The sequence below is a fragment of the Salvelinus sp. IW2-2015 genome, linkage group LG23 (genome assembly GCF_002910315.2).
Source record: "Salvelinus sp. IW2-2015 linkage group LG23, ASM291031v2, whole genome shotgun sequence".
NCBI lineage: Eukaryota > Metazoa > Chordata > Actinopteri > Salmoniformes > Salmonidae > Salvelinus > Salvelinus sp. IW2-2015.
The window spans coordinates 17,391,821-17,408,616 of NC_036863.1; the positions used below are offsets into that span (position 1 = coordinate 17,391,821).

Below are 16,796 nucleotides of genomic sequence, written 5' to 3' on the forward strand. Positions count from 1 at the left end.
TGGCCCACTCCTCCATTACAGACCTTCTCCAGATCCTTCAGGTTCGGGGCTGTCGCTGGGCAATACGGACTTTCAGCTCCTCCAAGATGTTCTTATTGGGTTCAGGTCTGGAGACTGGCTAGGCCACTCAGGACCTTGAGATGCTTCTTACGGAGCTGATTTTCTGGATTTTTGTTTTAGATTCCGTCTCTCACAGTTGAAGTGTACCTATGATAAAAATTACAGACCTCTACATGCTTTGTAAGTAGGAAAACCTGCAAAATCGGCAGTGTATCCAATACTTGTTCTCCCCACTGTATGTGTATGTATACATACAGTACCAGTCAAAAGTTTGAACACACCTACTCATTCAAGGGTTTTTCTTTATGTTTTACTATTTTCTACATTATAGAATAATTGTGAAGACATCAAAACTATATAAAAACACATATGGAATCATGTAGTAACCAAAAAAGTGTTAAACAAATCAAAATATATTTTATATTTTAGGTTCTTCAAAGTAGCCACCCTTTGCCTTGATGACAGCTTGGCACACTCTTGGCATTCTCTCAACCAGCTTCAACTGGTAATGCTTTTCCAACAATCTTGAAGGAGTTCCCACATATGCTGAGCACTTGTTGGCTGCTTTTCCTTCACTCTGCGGTCCAACTCATCCCAAACCATCTCAATTGGGTTGAGGTTGGGTGATGTGGAGGCCAGGTCATCTGATGCAGCGCTCCATCATTCTCCTTCTTGGTCAAATAGCCCTTACACAGCCTGGAGGTGTGTTGTGTCATTGTCCTGTTGAAAAACAAATGATAGTCCCACTAATGTTGGGTATGGTGTGTCCACGTTATGGTGTGCTCCCACTATTTATTTTGCCAGGATGCCGTACCGGACCGGACATGCCTACTTTCACCCCTGCTCTTGAGGCACAGATCATGCCAGAGAGAGTACCAGACCTGATTTGGTAAGAGAAACGTTTTAAAATAGGCCACATCGGAGAATTTTTAAGAAAGATTCCTCTGCCGTTGTCTAGGCACACCTTGGGTTAAGAAGATGTAAATCTTTAAGGTATGCTGTCCCGAACTTTGGAGTATGTCTCTCCTGTCTCTCACCAAGTTGGAAGTTGATTCCTCTTTAATTTATCCAGCAGAACTGAAGAGAACAAACACCAGCTGCTTCTCTCCGGTACATTCTAAATCTCATCTCTGTCACCCACTTTAGTTGATGCAGAAATATTAAATGTATTCGGCAGTATCTTAGGAAGCTAATATGCTTTGATTTACGGCATTACACTTCCTGAGCGGACACTCTGTGTCAGACAAAAAAATTGTGAGAACACAGGGATAGCTCGGTCAGGTGCCATTATAAAATCTTATCGACTCGCAGGACGCCTGGGTAATTGCAAGTCTAAAATAAGTTTGAGAGGCATATAATTAATGGTCCTTTAAGATAGTGCCAGGGCCTAATTGTCATATTTTGTCAGAGAATCTGCCTATCCAACACAGAGGTTTTTCAATAAGTGGATTTGACAGGACTTGTGGTTGCCATGGCTACGTGATTGTTCCACCACATTTCATTATGTTACCCGCACACCCCCTACCATCATCCCAAACTCACTAACAATCCCACTAAAGCAGATGGGAGCTGCCTACTGCATTAGCAATGCTGGGACCTTGCCAGAGCGCCAACAATTAACACATTGTTATCTAAATACATGCTACTGTGGCCTATACGGCTACGATGTAGGAATGTTGAGTGAGAAGTGTTTTCATTTGTTGACTTAGCATACTCTTCAACTACGTCTGCGCCGTTTTTTTTGTGTGACTGCTTTTACTAAAATGAGGCTGCAAATAATAAAATACTTCTTTGTTGACTGAATCCAATTAACGGCATAGATGCAGCATCATATTGAAAAGTGAAGGGTGGGAAACGGCTCATCTTAGGTTGATCAGCAGCAGATGTTCAGTCAAGCTGTTGATGCATTAAAGTGTGCCATGCCTTGTCTCACTGTGCTTTTCCGCTGTGTCATCCTGTTCCTCTCCCCTTGGTCACGCCTGTTATAGGACCTGCTGTGTGTAAAGTGTATTGGAACGATGTAAAAATGCAGAGTTTGACTTGAACTGTTCTGAGACCTGCTCTGTCTGTGTTTTTCTCTTCTAGCTTCCCTGCAGGTGGAGATCACACCGATGCAAGGAGAGATCAGCGTGGGGGAGTCCAAATTCTTCCTCTGCGAAGGTAGGTGTGGTACAGATACCATCGCCTCCATAACTGCAAACTCCCAAATAGCTACAGTATTTTGACAGCTGGATATAGAAAATAACTCTAAATAAAGTGAAGGTGCTACAGCAGTTCTCATGGCTGCAGTGGCATGGGTTTCCCGGGATGCTGACCTGCAACTGTGGTCAGTTACCCCCCACTACTGGCAGACTCCTGCAGGCCAGCATCCTGTTGTTGAATAGCAAAGAGAAAATAGAGACTCAATATGTCATAGCAAAGATGAGAACATTTCACTTTAACAATGTTTCCTTTAGATGAAAAGAACTGTAGATAGCTGTGTACTTTTTTTGCAGTAAGATGTCAGCAAAATACTGTTTGCTTCAACACTTCTTTATTCCATTATGAATGAGGGAGTGAAATATTTCAGAAAATGTCTTGGCTTTGCCCTTCTTTCAAAATATCAATGGCGGAGTTTTAATTTCAGTCTTTTTTCAGATAGTACATCATCTGAGCAAATATGTAAAAGAGTTCTCTTTTTGTGCATATTGGTACAAAGATGGACTTCATAAAGCAGAGAAACCCGTTAACCTAGGCCAAAAAAGCTATAATGCATACCTCAGATGCAGCATCACCTCGCAAGGCAGCACATATTTATCTGTTTGGTTATCATTCATACTAACTGCTGAAGACACATAAACAGTGCATTCGCACTCTGCTCACACATCCACCCTGCCTCCTCAGTTGTTGGAGACGCAAAGGACATTGATTGGTATGCCCCGAACGGCGAGAAGCTCTTACCGAACAGACAGGACATCATTGTGAACCGCAACGACGAGTCCTCGTCCACCCTCACTATCTACAATGCTGATGTGGACAATGCTGGTGTCTACAAGTGTGTGGCCAAAAATGCAGACAAGGAGTCTCAGGGCACTGTCAACGTGAAAATCTTCCGTAAGTTCCCTCTCAAACTCAGTCCTTGAAAAGTGTTGATATTATTCATTGTAATTTAGTGGATTACCACCAAATGAAAACCCCTTACTATATTATCTGTACATATTTATGACGTGCACAATGTAATTTTGAAGAATGTAATTTAAGTGTCTGCATATTTTGTACATATTTGTTTTCTTCAATTGTCCTCCTTCATGCAGTATTGTTGATTGTATCTTCGCCCTAGTATCATTGTAATGGTAACTATTTCTCTCCATTTAGAGAACCCACGTATACAGAATATACAACTATACTAACTGTATAGTATGTTCCATCATGAACAGGTGGAATGCCATGACAAATGCATAGACTGGGTAACAAAGGGAGCACTCACCATAGAACATGTTGGTCTATTAAGTTTGTTGACTGGTTTGGGAAATGCAGTTGACAGTGGACTTCTATTCTTCTCCCCTACAGAAAAGATAACCTTCAAGAACGCCCCTTCCCCACAGGAGTTTAATGAAGGGGATGACGCTGACATCATCTGTGACGTCGTCAGCTCGCCTCCCGCCAGCATCATCTGGAAGCACAAAGGCTCAAAGATCCAAGTTACAAAAGACGGTAAGGCTTGTACACAAATCGATGTGCCAATGTGTGGGTTGCCTACTACCCAGAGTCGTGGAGACCCCCCCACTTCCCCTGTTTTTTTGTTTGCTTTCATTATATCTGCCAGCTCTTTTTTATTCACCCCCCACTCATTCGCTCTCTCCCTAAGAGCACAGCCCTCCCTGCCTTTTGGTAATTTGAGTGTTTCGACATAATAGATGAAGTGAGGACAGGAAACAGGATATTTCTTGATCAAGAGAAATGGTGGTTGTCAGTTGTGAAAGGATATTTGAAGGCTTCATATTTAGATTATTTAGTCAAGTCGAGTGGGATGCTGTCAGAGAGGCATTCTGAAGGATTTTGTTTTTCTCCGTACTGCACTATTCTAACCTTAGAGGACCCCTCCCTCTGGCGACCACTGGAAGGCTCAGGGTGACCACAGCGCTCTGGTGTGTGGCGTTTTCTTGGACCCTGGACAGGGATGTGTTTTTCACTAGAAAACCACTAATTGTAGCCCAGACTGAAACCCATACTGCTTATGTAAATACCATTTTCCACATTGCTCCAGTTAACTTTTTCCATATCAAAGCTGCATGTGCTTATAGCTCAAAGTACACGTCTTTTTCATGCTAATATGTGTTTCACAGCTCAGAGAGAGCTATTTAAAAAGTCTGGTTAATGAATTCAAAGCTTTTGCCCAAATACAGATTCACTAAACCAGATCTACATCTGGCACCGCTTCAAAAGAGGGTTGAATTAACACAGTTGCCATACAATATTTGTACGCTGGCTGCCAGATGTTTGAACTTACAGAGTAAAGAGGATTCATAGAATATTTACATAGTAGAGCTTTGACAACGCAATTCAAGAAGTAGTAGTAGTTGCTTTCAGCGTCTGTATGTTTACATGGTCCATGTTTCACCACATTTACTACAGTATGGATATAAAAGATATAGAATAAGACACGTATTCTCGTATACAACGCTGTTAGAGGCACCATGTCATGGCAATGCTCTGTGGAGCAATGTAAAGAAATATCACAGTGAATAGTATGGCATTTAATTTGTCTAAATAAACATTGAACATAGGTAAATAAACATTATTCCAATTGATGGATGGTAGAGCTTTCTTTTGATTAATTTATGCCACTAATATTACAGATCAATCTATTTCTGATGGTGAGTTATGTACCCTATCATATGGTCCTATTTATAAAAAAAAAAAATAAAGGTATGTTCTCTCCACCCCTCCTTATGTTTCCTAGTTCCAGCCAACAGAAATAACTCATGCAATATTTTTACATTGTTAGCTATATTGCTGCTGGGGGGGGGGGGAATACAGCATTCCTCTGTAACGGAGACCATGCCTCCTGAAGTCGCACATTATGTGTGCTTTTACCATGTTGCCTTGTCTTAAACCCACACCACCCACTGTTAAGGATAAATGACCCTTCTCTGTTTCCTTCTCTTGCGGTTTGCCTTCTCTTGCGGTCATAGTTCGATTTAAGATCCTGACCAACAACCACCTCCAGATCCGAGGCATCAAGAAAACGGATGAAGGGGCGTACACCTGTGAGGCTCGTGTTATGGCCAGGGGAGAGATTGACCTAAAGATCATCAAGGTCATCGTCAACGGTGAGTACCACATCCTCCCACTCACCCTACCCCCTCTTTCTCCGCCTATGCTCTCACCCTGGGATTAGAATCTGAGCACACTTAGAATATAGTGTAGTTATAGATCCAATACTGTGCTATTATGAACACCATTACAGAATCAAAAAAAGAACAATCCTGTAACAAGCTTACAGTAACATTTATTTACTTCTATCATACTTAAAGCCAACCAGTATAGTGCATCATGATCTGATTATAAACCATTTTAAGACTTGTTTGAAGCATATAACAACCTTACATTGTCTTATCTTAGTATCATATTAGTATAATTAATTTCCTACTCACGTATGACCTCTGTATCTTTGAATAATGCTTGTATCTACTGTATGTCTGTGTTTCAGTGCTCCCTAGCATCCGCACCAGGCAGTCGGAGGTGAATGCCACGGCGGACATCAACCAGTCTGTGATGCTGGCCTGTGACGCTGACGGGTTCCCTGAACCCACAGTCACCTGGGCCCGGTAAGTCACACCGACTATCTTGTCTTTCAAATCAAATGTTATTTGTCACATGTGCCGAATACAACAGGTGTAGTAAACCTTACAGTGCAATGCTTTCTTACAAGCCCTTAACCAATAGTGCGGTTTCAAGAAAAATAAGTGTTAAGTGAAAAATAGATAAGTAACAAATAACAAATAATTAAAGAGCAGCAGTAAAATTACAGTAGCGAGGCTATATCAAATCAAATACATTTGTATTGGTCACATACACATGGTTAGCAAATGTTATTGCGAGTGTAGAGAAATGCTTATGCTTCTAGTTCCGACAGTGCAGCAGTATCTAACAGGTAATATCTAACATGTAATCTAACAATTCCACAAGAACTACCTAATACACACAAGTCTAAGTAAAGGAATGGAATAAGAATATATGCATATAAATATATGGATGAGCAATGACAGAGTGGCATAGGCAAGATGCAATAGATGGTATAAAATACAGTATATACATATGGGATGAGTAATGCAAGATATGTAAACATTATTAAAGTGGCATTATTAAAGTGACCAGTGATTCATGTATTAACCTCTCTAGGGTAGGTGAGACGCTAACGTCCCACCAGGCCAACATCCGGTGAAATTGCAGGGCGCTAAAATTCTAAATACACCATTCGTTATATTAAACATTCTTGTAAATACATGTATTTAAAATATGAACTTCTTATTAATCCAGCCACTGTGTCAGATTTCAAAAAGGCTTTACTGCGAAAGCAAACCATGCGATTTTCTGAGGACAGCGCCCCGCACACACAAGTATTACTAGCATTTTCCAAAGCAATTAGCGTCACGAAAGTCAAAATAACAATAAAATAAATCGCTTACCTTTAAAGATCCTCCTCTGGTGGCAATGCCAAGTGTCCTAACTACACAGTGAATGTTTGTTTTGTTTGATAAAATCCATTTTTATAGCCTAACACAAAACATTTGTAAACCGCTTGCGTCGTGATTTCCGACTCATTCAACTTTGCACGAAACGTTCGTTGGGAATTACACACACTAAACAAACGTTTATCCAGTCATGGTTGATTCATTGCAATCTCTGGTTTGTTGCTACACAACCATACTTGATAGTTCTTTTCCCGGGACGTATTGACCGAAACAAATCGATTTGAAGACACCAATCAAGCTCATTGCGCACCCAATGTGGACCGGTCTATCGTTGATTGACTGTATTTTGGTCTCAATGACCACTGATCATCTTGAAATCTAGCTTGGAAGATAGCCAATGAGCTGAGGTAAATGGCCAATATGTAATGGTTATACGTTCGAAAGACCAGCCTTTGTCGTAAACTCTGGCGTAAAGGAGGTTCATTCGCCATTGCAAATCCTACTTGACGGAGCCACGAGTGTTACGCATAGCAGTACATAGTCAATAGCATTTTCAGCAAGTTTATATATTTAAATTATGGCGAATAAATCAGGAAAAGCTACAACAAAGTCTAGGTATACAGATTTAACCAAAATTATAGAGGAATTGATAGAGAAAGCGAACAAGTTGCTTCAGGAAGATGAATCTTTCAGCGAAGCTAGTTTTGATCCCAGCGCGAAGACAGTTTCTGCACGGAGAGGATTCCATGCTTGACTGGTAAGTTCTAATGCTAATGTTGTTGTTTTGAAATTAATAATATTATTTTATTTGCATTATATCATCAGTAATGAAATGTGTAATAAAATGTGATAAGTACGCATTGGCTATAGTGTGTGATGTGTGTGTGTGTGTGTGTGGTGTGTTGTGTGTGTGTGTGTGTGTGTGTGTGTGTGGGGTGTGTTTGTGTGTTGTGATGTTGTGTGTGTGTGTGTGTGTGTGTGTGTGTGTGTGTGTTGTGGTGTGTGTGTGGTGTTATATATTTTTTACATTTATTTTACATAAACATGGAATGGAACAGCACTTCACCATTAGTTTATGTTCCCTGTTACTCTTATAATAACATATCTGTTTATTTACGTGTGATACAGGACTCATACGTGAAAGTAGTGTTACTGATTTTTTAAATCTTTCACAGTGGCAGTGATTCTGATTATGAGCCGCCAATGTCTAGGTGTCCATCTCCTTCTGAAGTGGTTCATCTAGCCGGACCCCTGCTGTCTCCGGCTCCACACCTACCCGGCCATCTAGAGGTGTGAAGTCAGTGACAAAGAAGCGGAGGTGGGGAAGAGAGAAACCTGCAGACAGAGGACCAGAGGGTTGTTGGCACTCTGTGTTAGAAGATGATGTGGAACCAAATCCACCAGTTTATAGACCCAAAAGGCAGCCAGGACCTCAACTAGACATGACTGCAAAGTACAGCCCCCTTCAACTTTTTCAACAGTTTTTCACCTTGTCAGTTGTTGATTCCCTGGTGTCGAACACCAATAAGTACGGGGCTAAGAAGCAGGCAGGAAAGAAAGAGGCATGGAAGCCCATTTCCATGTCAGACCTTTTCTGCTACCTTTCAATGGTCATTTACATGGGGCTGGTGAAGTTGAAAACTCTAAGGGACTACTGGAAAACGTCAGCTCTCTATCAACTGCCTTTCCCCATGACTGTCGTGTCTTGTAAAAGGTTTCTGACTATCTCACAAGGCGCTGCACATCAGTGACTCAGAAGTTGATGGGGAGAATGACAAGAAGAGAGGCACACCAAGGTTTGATAGGCTCTGCAAAATCAAACCTCTCTACCCCAACATCGTTGAGGCCTGCAAGACATATTTTCAGCCTGCCCATAACCTGTCCATCGATGAGAGGATGGTAGCCTCAAAGGCCAGAATCAGCCTCAAACAATACATGCGTAACAAACCAACCAAATGGAGTTACAAACTGTTTGTTTTGGCTGATTCTGTGTGTGCCTACACTTGCAATTTTTTTGTTTATGAGGGGAAAACAGTTTTGCTACTGGTAATGGACTGAGTTATGATTCCGTTATGGAGGTATTGGATTTTCAACTGCTGGGGAAGGGGGCTACAAACTGTTTGTGGACAACTTCTACACAAGCCCTACCCTGTTTACAGAGCTGAGGAAGCGGGATGTGTGGGCTTGTGGCACCATTCGGACCAACAGAGTGGGCTTTCCAAAAACAAAGGTGAACGACATGCCTAAGCGGGCTGAGCAGGGTACCATGCGATGGATCCGTGAAGATGGCCTGCTGTTTGTGAGTGGATGGATACCAGAGAGGTGGTCATGTGCACAACTATCCACAAGTCCTTCAGTGGCGATCACGTCGTCAGGCGTGTAAAGGACGGTAGCGGGGCATGGACCACAAAAGATGTCCCCATTCCAGCTGCTGTAAAGGACTACAACAAGGGCATGGGAGGTGTGGACCTGTCAGACGCACTGATAGGATACTACAATGTTGTCCACAAGACCATGAAATGGTACAAGACATGTTTCTATCATTTCATTGACATTGCTGTGGTGAATGCCTTCATCCTCCAGAAGGAAATGGCCAAGAGCTGTGGACAGCCCCCCATCTCACAGCTAGCCTTCAGGGAGCTGCTCATCCAAGAGCTTGCTAGCTACAACAGGTCCACTGCAGCACCTTCTGTCCCCTCTACCTCTGTCCCTTCTGCTCCAACCAGTGGTGTTCACCTGCCCAGATTCATGCAGGCATGAATGTGCCTCAGGGCAAAAAGGGCACAGTAGGGAGACGTCGTTGTGCCCTTTGTCACAGGAAATGCCCTATCACCTGCACCACCTGTTCAGTAACCCTCTGCTTTACAGCAGAAAGAGACTGCTATGGGCCATGGCACCAGCAGCACAATATTGTGTAGAGGACTGAGGGTCTTCACAATATTGTAAATAGAAAATGTGTAAATAGTTACCCTTGTTATTTTTTATTATTAATATTTATGTATTTTTTAAATATTTTTATATATATTTTGGGGGGGGGGGTGTTTTAGAATAGCATTTATGTATTTTGTATATAGTTCTTTCCTTCTAAATGTATCACTGTACCAATTCGGCCACTTGGGTACATTTGTGTGGGACACCTGGGTGACTTCATGCTCAATGTCATGTAGCTTTCTAATTTTTTAAGTTATCTGTCTAAAACTTTGCTCTGCTATAGTTGCCATCTTATGTTCTTCATTTAAATCATCCCCAGCATCCTATCTGTATGTTTGGCTGTTCTTGTTAATTTGAAAGATGATCAAGCAACATTAAAAAACAGAAAATGTATGTTTATTTCCTTGTATTTTCTTCTACCAGATCTATAGTGTTATATTCTCCTACATTCAATTCACATTTCCACGAAATCCAGAGTGTTTCCTTTAAAATGATAGCAGGAATATGCATATCCTTGCTTCTGGGCCTGAGCTACAGGCAGTTAGATTAGGGTATGTCTTTAGACGGAAATTGAGAAGAAGGGGGGCTACCCCGAAGAAGTTAACCTGTTATGGCTGCAGCCCGACACCGGTACACCTATGACAACATCCAGCTCAAATGCAGGGCGCGAAATTCAAAATCTATTTTTTTTAAATATTTAACTTTCACACATTAACAAGTCCAATACAGCATTTGAAAGATAAACATCTTGTCAATCCAGCCAACATGTCCGATTTTTTAAATTGTTTACAGAGAAGAAAACACCACATATATTTATGTTAGCTCACCACCAAATAAAAAAGAGACAGACATTTTTCACAGCCACAAGTAGGACTCAAGTAGCATGCACAAGCCAACCTAACTAACCTAGAAACCAACCTAAATTAACCTAGAAAAAAAAAAACTACCTCAGATGACATCCTATAAACATGTTACACAATAAATCTATGTTTTGTTCAAAAAAATTGCATATTTTTAGCTATAAATCAGTTTTACATTACTGCTACCATCATAGCTACAGTCAGAAATCGCACACGGGAGTAGCCAGAGAAAAATACAGACACCAACGTCAACTACTAATTACACATCAGAAAAACATTTCAGAGAAAAATATATGGTGGATAGCTAATGAAAGAGAAAGATCTTGTGAATACAGACAATATTTCCGATTTCTGAAGTGTTTTACAGCGAAAACACAATATATCGTTATATTAGCTTACTACAATAGCTAACACACAGCAGCATGATTCTAGTCAAACGCTAGCGATAGCACAGTTCGACAAATATATGAAAAAGCATCCCAAATTGGGTCCTTATCTTTGTTGATTTTCCATCAGAATGTTCTCCAAAGGGTCCTTTGTTCAGAACCGTCTTCATTTGGACCCAGAACGAACGATGTCCCTCTTGAATTAGCAAGCACACTGGCCATGCCGTGCTAACCTCTCCGTCTTGACAAAATTCTTGCGTCGCATCACGTCTAAAGTCCAGAATAAATTTCAATAATATAATTAAAGTATATTGAAAAAACATACTTTAGGATGATATTGTGACATGTATCAAATAAAATCGAAGCCGGAGGTCATATTCACCTATAACGAGGTTTTCCAGGAGCGCAGTCCAGTTCCTACTTCGCGCCCAGAAAAAAAAATAAAGTGCGCACTTCTCACTCCAAGATGTTGTTTTCAGTCCCTGACAGAGATAATCAAGTCATTTCTTCTCTCACTTCCGCATGACAACCCAGGGGAAGGCGTGTGACGTGTTTCTACAGTCCTAAGTGCCAAGGCCTTTTATAGAGAGTATCTTGAAGAGAGACATAGCTTCTTGGAAATTTCACTTCCGGATAGAAAATGGGCTGTAAAAAGAGTTATGTTTCACTTAGAGAAATAATTAAACCTGTTTTAGAAACTAGACAGTGTTTTCTATCCAATAGTAATAATAATATGCATATTGTACGAGCAAGAATTGAGTACGAGGCCGTTTGAAATGGCCACCTCTTTCCAGGTTACTCACTGCTGATATTTGAGCCATAACAGGTTAAAGTGGCCAATGATTGAAGTCTGTATGTAGGCAGTAGCCTCTCTGTGTTAGTGATAGCTGTTTAACAGTCTGATGGCCTTGGGATAGAAGCTGTTTTTCAGTCTCTCGGTCCCAGCTTTGATGCACCTGTACTGACCTCGCCTTCTGGATGGTAGCGGGGTGAACAGGCAGTGGCTCGGGTGGTTGTTATCCTTGATGATCTTTTTGGCCTTCATGTGACATCGGGTGCTGTAGGTGTCATGGAGGGCAGGTAGTTTGCCCCTGGTGATGCGTGGGCGGTGCAGTTGCTGTACCAGGCAGTGATACAGCCCGACAGGATGCTCTCAATTGTACATCTGGAAAGGTTTGTGAGGGTTTTAGGTGACAAGCCAAATGTCTCCATCCTCCTGAGGTTGAAGAGGCGCTGTTCCGCCTTCTTCACCACACTGTCTGTGTGGGTGGACCATTTCAGTTTGTACACTGCTGTTCCGTCGATGTGGATAGTGCTTCTACACCTGCATTGCTTGCTGTTTGGGGTTTTAGGCTGGGTTTCTGTACAGCACTTCGAGATATTAGCTGATGTACGAAGGGCTATATAAAATAAACTTGATTTGATAGGGGGTGCTCCCTCTGCTGTTTCCTGAAGTCCACGATCATCTCCTTTGTTTTGTTGACGTTGTTTTTCACCACTCTCCGAGTGCCCACTCTCCGAGTGCCCTCACCTCCCTGTAGGCTGTCTCGTTGTTGGTAATCAAGCCCACTACTGTTGTATCATCTTCATACTTGATGATTGAGTTTGAGGCGTGCATGGCCACACAGTCATTGGTGAGCAGGGAGTACAGGAGGGGGCTGAGCACGCACCCTTGTGGGGCCCCAGTGTTGAGGATCAGCGAAGTGGAGGTGTTGTTTGCTACCTTCACCACCGTGGGGTGGCCCGTCAGGAGGTCCAGGACCCAATTGCACAGGGCGTGGTTGAGACCCAGGGCCTCAACAGGGGGTATACAGGGGGTACAGATACAGAGTCAATGTGCGGGGGCACAGGTTAGTCAAGTTAATTGAGGTAATATGTACATGTAGATAGAGTTAAAGTGACTAGATAATAAACAGAGAGTATGCATAGATAATAAACAGAGAGTAGCAGCAGTGTAAAGGAGGGGGGGGACAATTAAAATAGTCTGAGTAGCCATTTGATTAGCTGTTCAGGAGTATTATGGCTTGGGGGTAGAAGCTGTTAGGAAGCCTTTGAGACCTAGATTTGGCGCTCCGATACCACTTGCCATGCGGTAGCAGAGAGAACAGTCTATGACTAGGGTGGCTGGAGTCTTTGACAATTTTTAGGGCCTTCCTCTGACACCTCCTGGATGGCAGAATGTACTGGGCCGTACGCACGACCCTCTGTACTGCCTTGCGGTCGGAGGCCGAGCAGTTGCCGTACCAGGCAGTGATGCAGCGCTTTCATGAGCGTAAACAAAGTGGCTTGTATCAGCTGGTTGGGGAGCTCGAAGTTAATGTGGTTTTTTTTTGTAAACAAAAGGTAAGCATTCTCATAATAAAATTAGAAATGGGTCAACAGTATGAATTCCATTTATCTAATTCCTTGAAGATGGCCAAAGCTCTCTTGTTTGATCTATCCTCAGCATAGCTGTTGTTGACACAACTAGTATAGCGGGGGAAAAATTCTAACAGAGTTACTGTAGTGTTTCTCTAGTTTCTCTTGGAGTTTAAATGAATGAGAAGGATAGGAGGATGAGGAGACACATGCGATCAGGGCTTGGCCTCGCCGGAGGAGGAAGGAGAAAAGTGGGGTTGGGTGTCGGGAGGGGGACCAACAGCTCCCACCATTTGTAATTTATTTCATGGGCCGTTGATAGGCCTGTCATTTGGTATCCCTTGGAGAACTCTTCAGGATTTAAGCTCCTACAATCATACATATGAAGGACTGCAGTCCAAACCCACGTCTGATTTAGAGTTCAAGGAAAGCTCAGGCATGTCGTGGTTCAAAGAGCGCTCATTCAAGGATGCCGAAAGAATTCCTTAACTTGACATCATATCACCATCCTATGGATGTAGTTCCTTTGTAAAACAGCCATGATATAGTTACGGTGCAGAGCCAGAGAAAGAAGTAAAAAAGGTAGTGTACGATTTCTGACGTGGAGATCTGGTCCGACGCTTCAAAGACTTACGGTTCTGAGCCAAGCATTTTGTTTACCAACTGCTCAACTTTGAGATAAAGCCCCCAAACCGATCTTAGTCACAGACTGAAGAGGACTATTTTTAGCTTCATGTTGTGGAGACAAAAGTCTGTGATGTGAACTCTGTGTTTCTGCCTCTCCCCCCTCAGTAACAACATTGTCCTTGAATCGGACGATAAATACAGCTTGAATGACGACGGCTCGGAGCTGATAATAAAGGATCTCAAGAAAGTGGATGAAGGAGATTACACATGCATCGCCCGGAACAAGGCTGGGGAGAAGGAGGAGGAAGTCAGCTTGAATGTGTTCGGTAAGAGTAAAATGATTCCCATTAACTGCAGTAAAAGAACGTCGCGTTTTTGTGCTTTTGAAATGTTTTTCTTGGTTTTACTATAGCGATGTGCATACAAGCAATACACATAACATTAGGAACACCTTCCTAATATTGAGTTGCACCCCCTTTTGCCCTCAGAACAGCCTCAATTCGCAGTGGCATGGACTCTACAAAGTGTCAAAGGCGTTCCACAGGGATGCTGGCCCATGTTGACTCCCATGCTTCCCACAGTTGTATCAAGTTGGCTGGATGTCCTTTGAGTGGTGGACCATTCTTGATACACATGGGAAACTGTTGAGCGTGAAAAACACAGCAGCGTTATTGTTCTTGACACACTCAAATTGGTGCACCTGGCACCTACTACCATACCCCGTTCAAATTGACTTAAATCTTTTACATTGCCCATTTACCCTTTGAATGGTACACATACACAATCCATATCTTAATTGTCTCAAGGCTTAAAAATCATTATTTAACCTGTCTCCTCCCCTTCAACTACACTGACTGAAGTGGACTTAACCAGTGACATCAATAAGGGCTCATAGCTTTCACCTGGATTCACCTGGTCTGTCTATGTCATGAAAAGAGCAGGTGTTCCTAATGTTTTGTACACTCAGTGTATATTCCATTGGCATCCATCAATTTATTGTATTTTTTCCTTTTTCTCTAGTGCAACCCAAGATCACCTACCTGGACAATCAGACTGCATCAGAGCTGGAGGAGCAGATCACCCTGACCTGCGAGGCCTCTGGAGACCCCACCCCCACCATCACCTGGAGCTTTGGCCGGAGGTTCTTCACAGAGGGAGAGCAGGTACTGGTGTCTGGGGACCAGGGACGGGCATGGAACCAGGGGCCCGAGCTGTGGTGGACAGGATGTGTCAATCAGAGTGCCAACTACTGCCAACTGAATATTGATATAAAAACTTAAAAGCAAGCACCATTTCATCCATGGTATTATACCAAACGCCTTTCAAAAGTCCCGTTGAGCAAGTCCAACAGTAATAGCCAGTGGACATGTACTAGTCTGTCCTGGTGGTTTCATGCATGGTTTCTTCCTATAAAGGAGCCTCTAAACAGGATTTACCAGGTATGATATTCAGATGGTCAGGTAATGCAACTCCATATACATGAAAAATAAAACCCTGATAGAATCGAGCAGATGCAAGTCCTGTCATCCGCTAAAAAAATCCCTGTCACTTTTTGCCCCCTTAACTTCTGATCTTATTAGGGTTCGACACTTTGATGATGCTGTTTGCATGGTCACTGTGAATCATAGATTACACTCAATTCCCCCCACCTCTTTCATCCTCTACCCAGTGTTCATTTGGAGGCATGTGTTTCAGGGCATGGTCCTATCTGACGCTCCACTAGAACGCTTTCATATCCCTTTACAACCAGCCGTTCCAAGTCATACTGTAGCTTTACTCAAACAATGAAAGAAATGCAGCAACATCAGCGATCCCTGAACCCCAGGTTCAAAACAATTTGTGCAGCTGCATCTCTCAGCATATTTCACCCAGACAAATGTAATTAGAAATTCCACATCAGTTGTTAAGCATAATTTCATGTTTTCTCATCCAAACGCAATCAAGCAATATCTATCGACAACTGCTAACAGCTCTTATCAATATTCAGCCATGGTGAGAAACGCTTTTCCCACTTTACACTCTCACTTTACACTCTCACTTTACACTCTCACTTTACACTCTTCCTATGCTTTGCTCTTTTTCTCTCTCTCTATCTCTCTTACTAGGATAGAGGCTTATCAAATTCCCCTGTAATTACTTTAGTATCTTTGCACCTCTGCAGTTCCGCTTTGTGTTGCTAACAGCATTCTTACTAATTATTAGCACTTCGGAAAGGGGCATATGTGTGCATTGGAATGATTGGAGCAGAAAGCATTTTATAAAGGAAAAAAATTGGTTTTATACATGGACTCAGAGTCAAGTTTTATTTTTTATATATTTTATTTTATCCACTCACTCAATCCCTAGTTCAGTGTGTCCCGTTTAGTATAGTTTGTACCTTGTTTCTTTACTTTAAAAACGTGGATGTTTACATAGGCACCCGATGCATTTGACAAGTCATGGTATTTCTAAAACAATTTGTGACTAAGACTATGCTTTATCTTAAGGACACGGAGCAGCATTAGCATTTTCTTCAAAGGGCAGATTTGATTCCAGATTGTGCGTGTGTATCTACATGCGGTTATGCATCTCTGTCACCGCCAGCATTATGCTCCTGTTCTCCTTTTAGGAGAACAGGAGCTCTCAGCAGAATGATATGATATATTACACACCATCTACTGTATATATGAATAGCTCACCTCTGTGTATATTCCTATCGTGCAAGGATGTCAGATTCAAAGGCATTATCGCTGTTCTGCATTTAGAGTAAAGGCAAAGAACCTAATTTCAAGCCTATTTTCGTGCTCTTATTGCTGCATTCTGATGGTGTAGTCGGCTTTTCTAAACCCATCTTTTAGTGTTCGATTCTGATTGTGAGTTGTGTAAGAAAAGTCTGCTGGATTAGTCAGTTGAGAGAG

The 16,796-nt window shown here is 42.2% G+C and overlaps 1 protein-coding gene across 7 annotated transcripts in view; it reads left to right on the forward strand.

Moving 5' to 3' along the window:
• Window positions 1-16,796, forward strand: part of LOC111950574 (neural cell adhesion molecule 1-like) — a 326,193-nt gene that overhangs the window by 242,807 nt on the left and 66,590 nt on the right. For all 7 annotated transcript variants that reach the window (XM_070434390.1, XM_070434388.1, XM_023968244.2 and 4 more), the window contains 7 exons: window positions 2,146-2,220; window positions 2,944-3,153; window positions 3,610-3,753; window positions 5,235-5,372; window positions 5,753-5,870; window positions 14,065-14,225; window positions 14,920-15,062. In XM_070434390.1, the coding sequence (XP_070290491.1) occupies window positions 2,146-2,220; window positions 2,944-3,153; window positions 3,610-3,753; window positions 5,235-5,372; window positions 5,753-5,870; window positions 14,065-14,225; window positions 14,920-15,062 (989 nt within the window). The remainder of the gene's footprint in view (window positions 1-2,145; window positions 2,221-2,943; window positions 3,154-3,609; window positions 3,754-5,234; window positions 5,373-5,752; window positions 5,871-14,064; window positions 14,226-14,919; window positions 15,063-16,796) is intronic.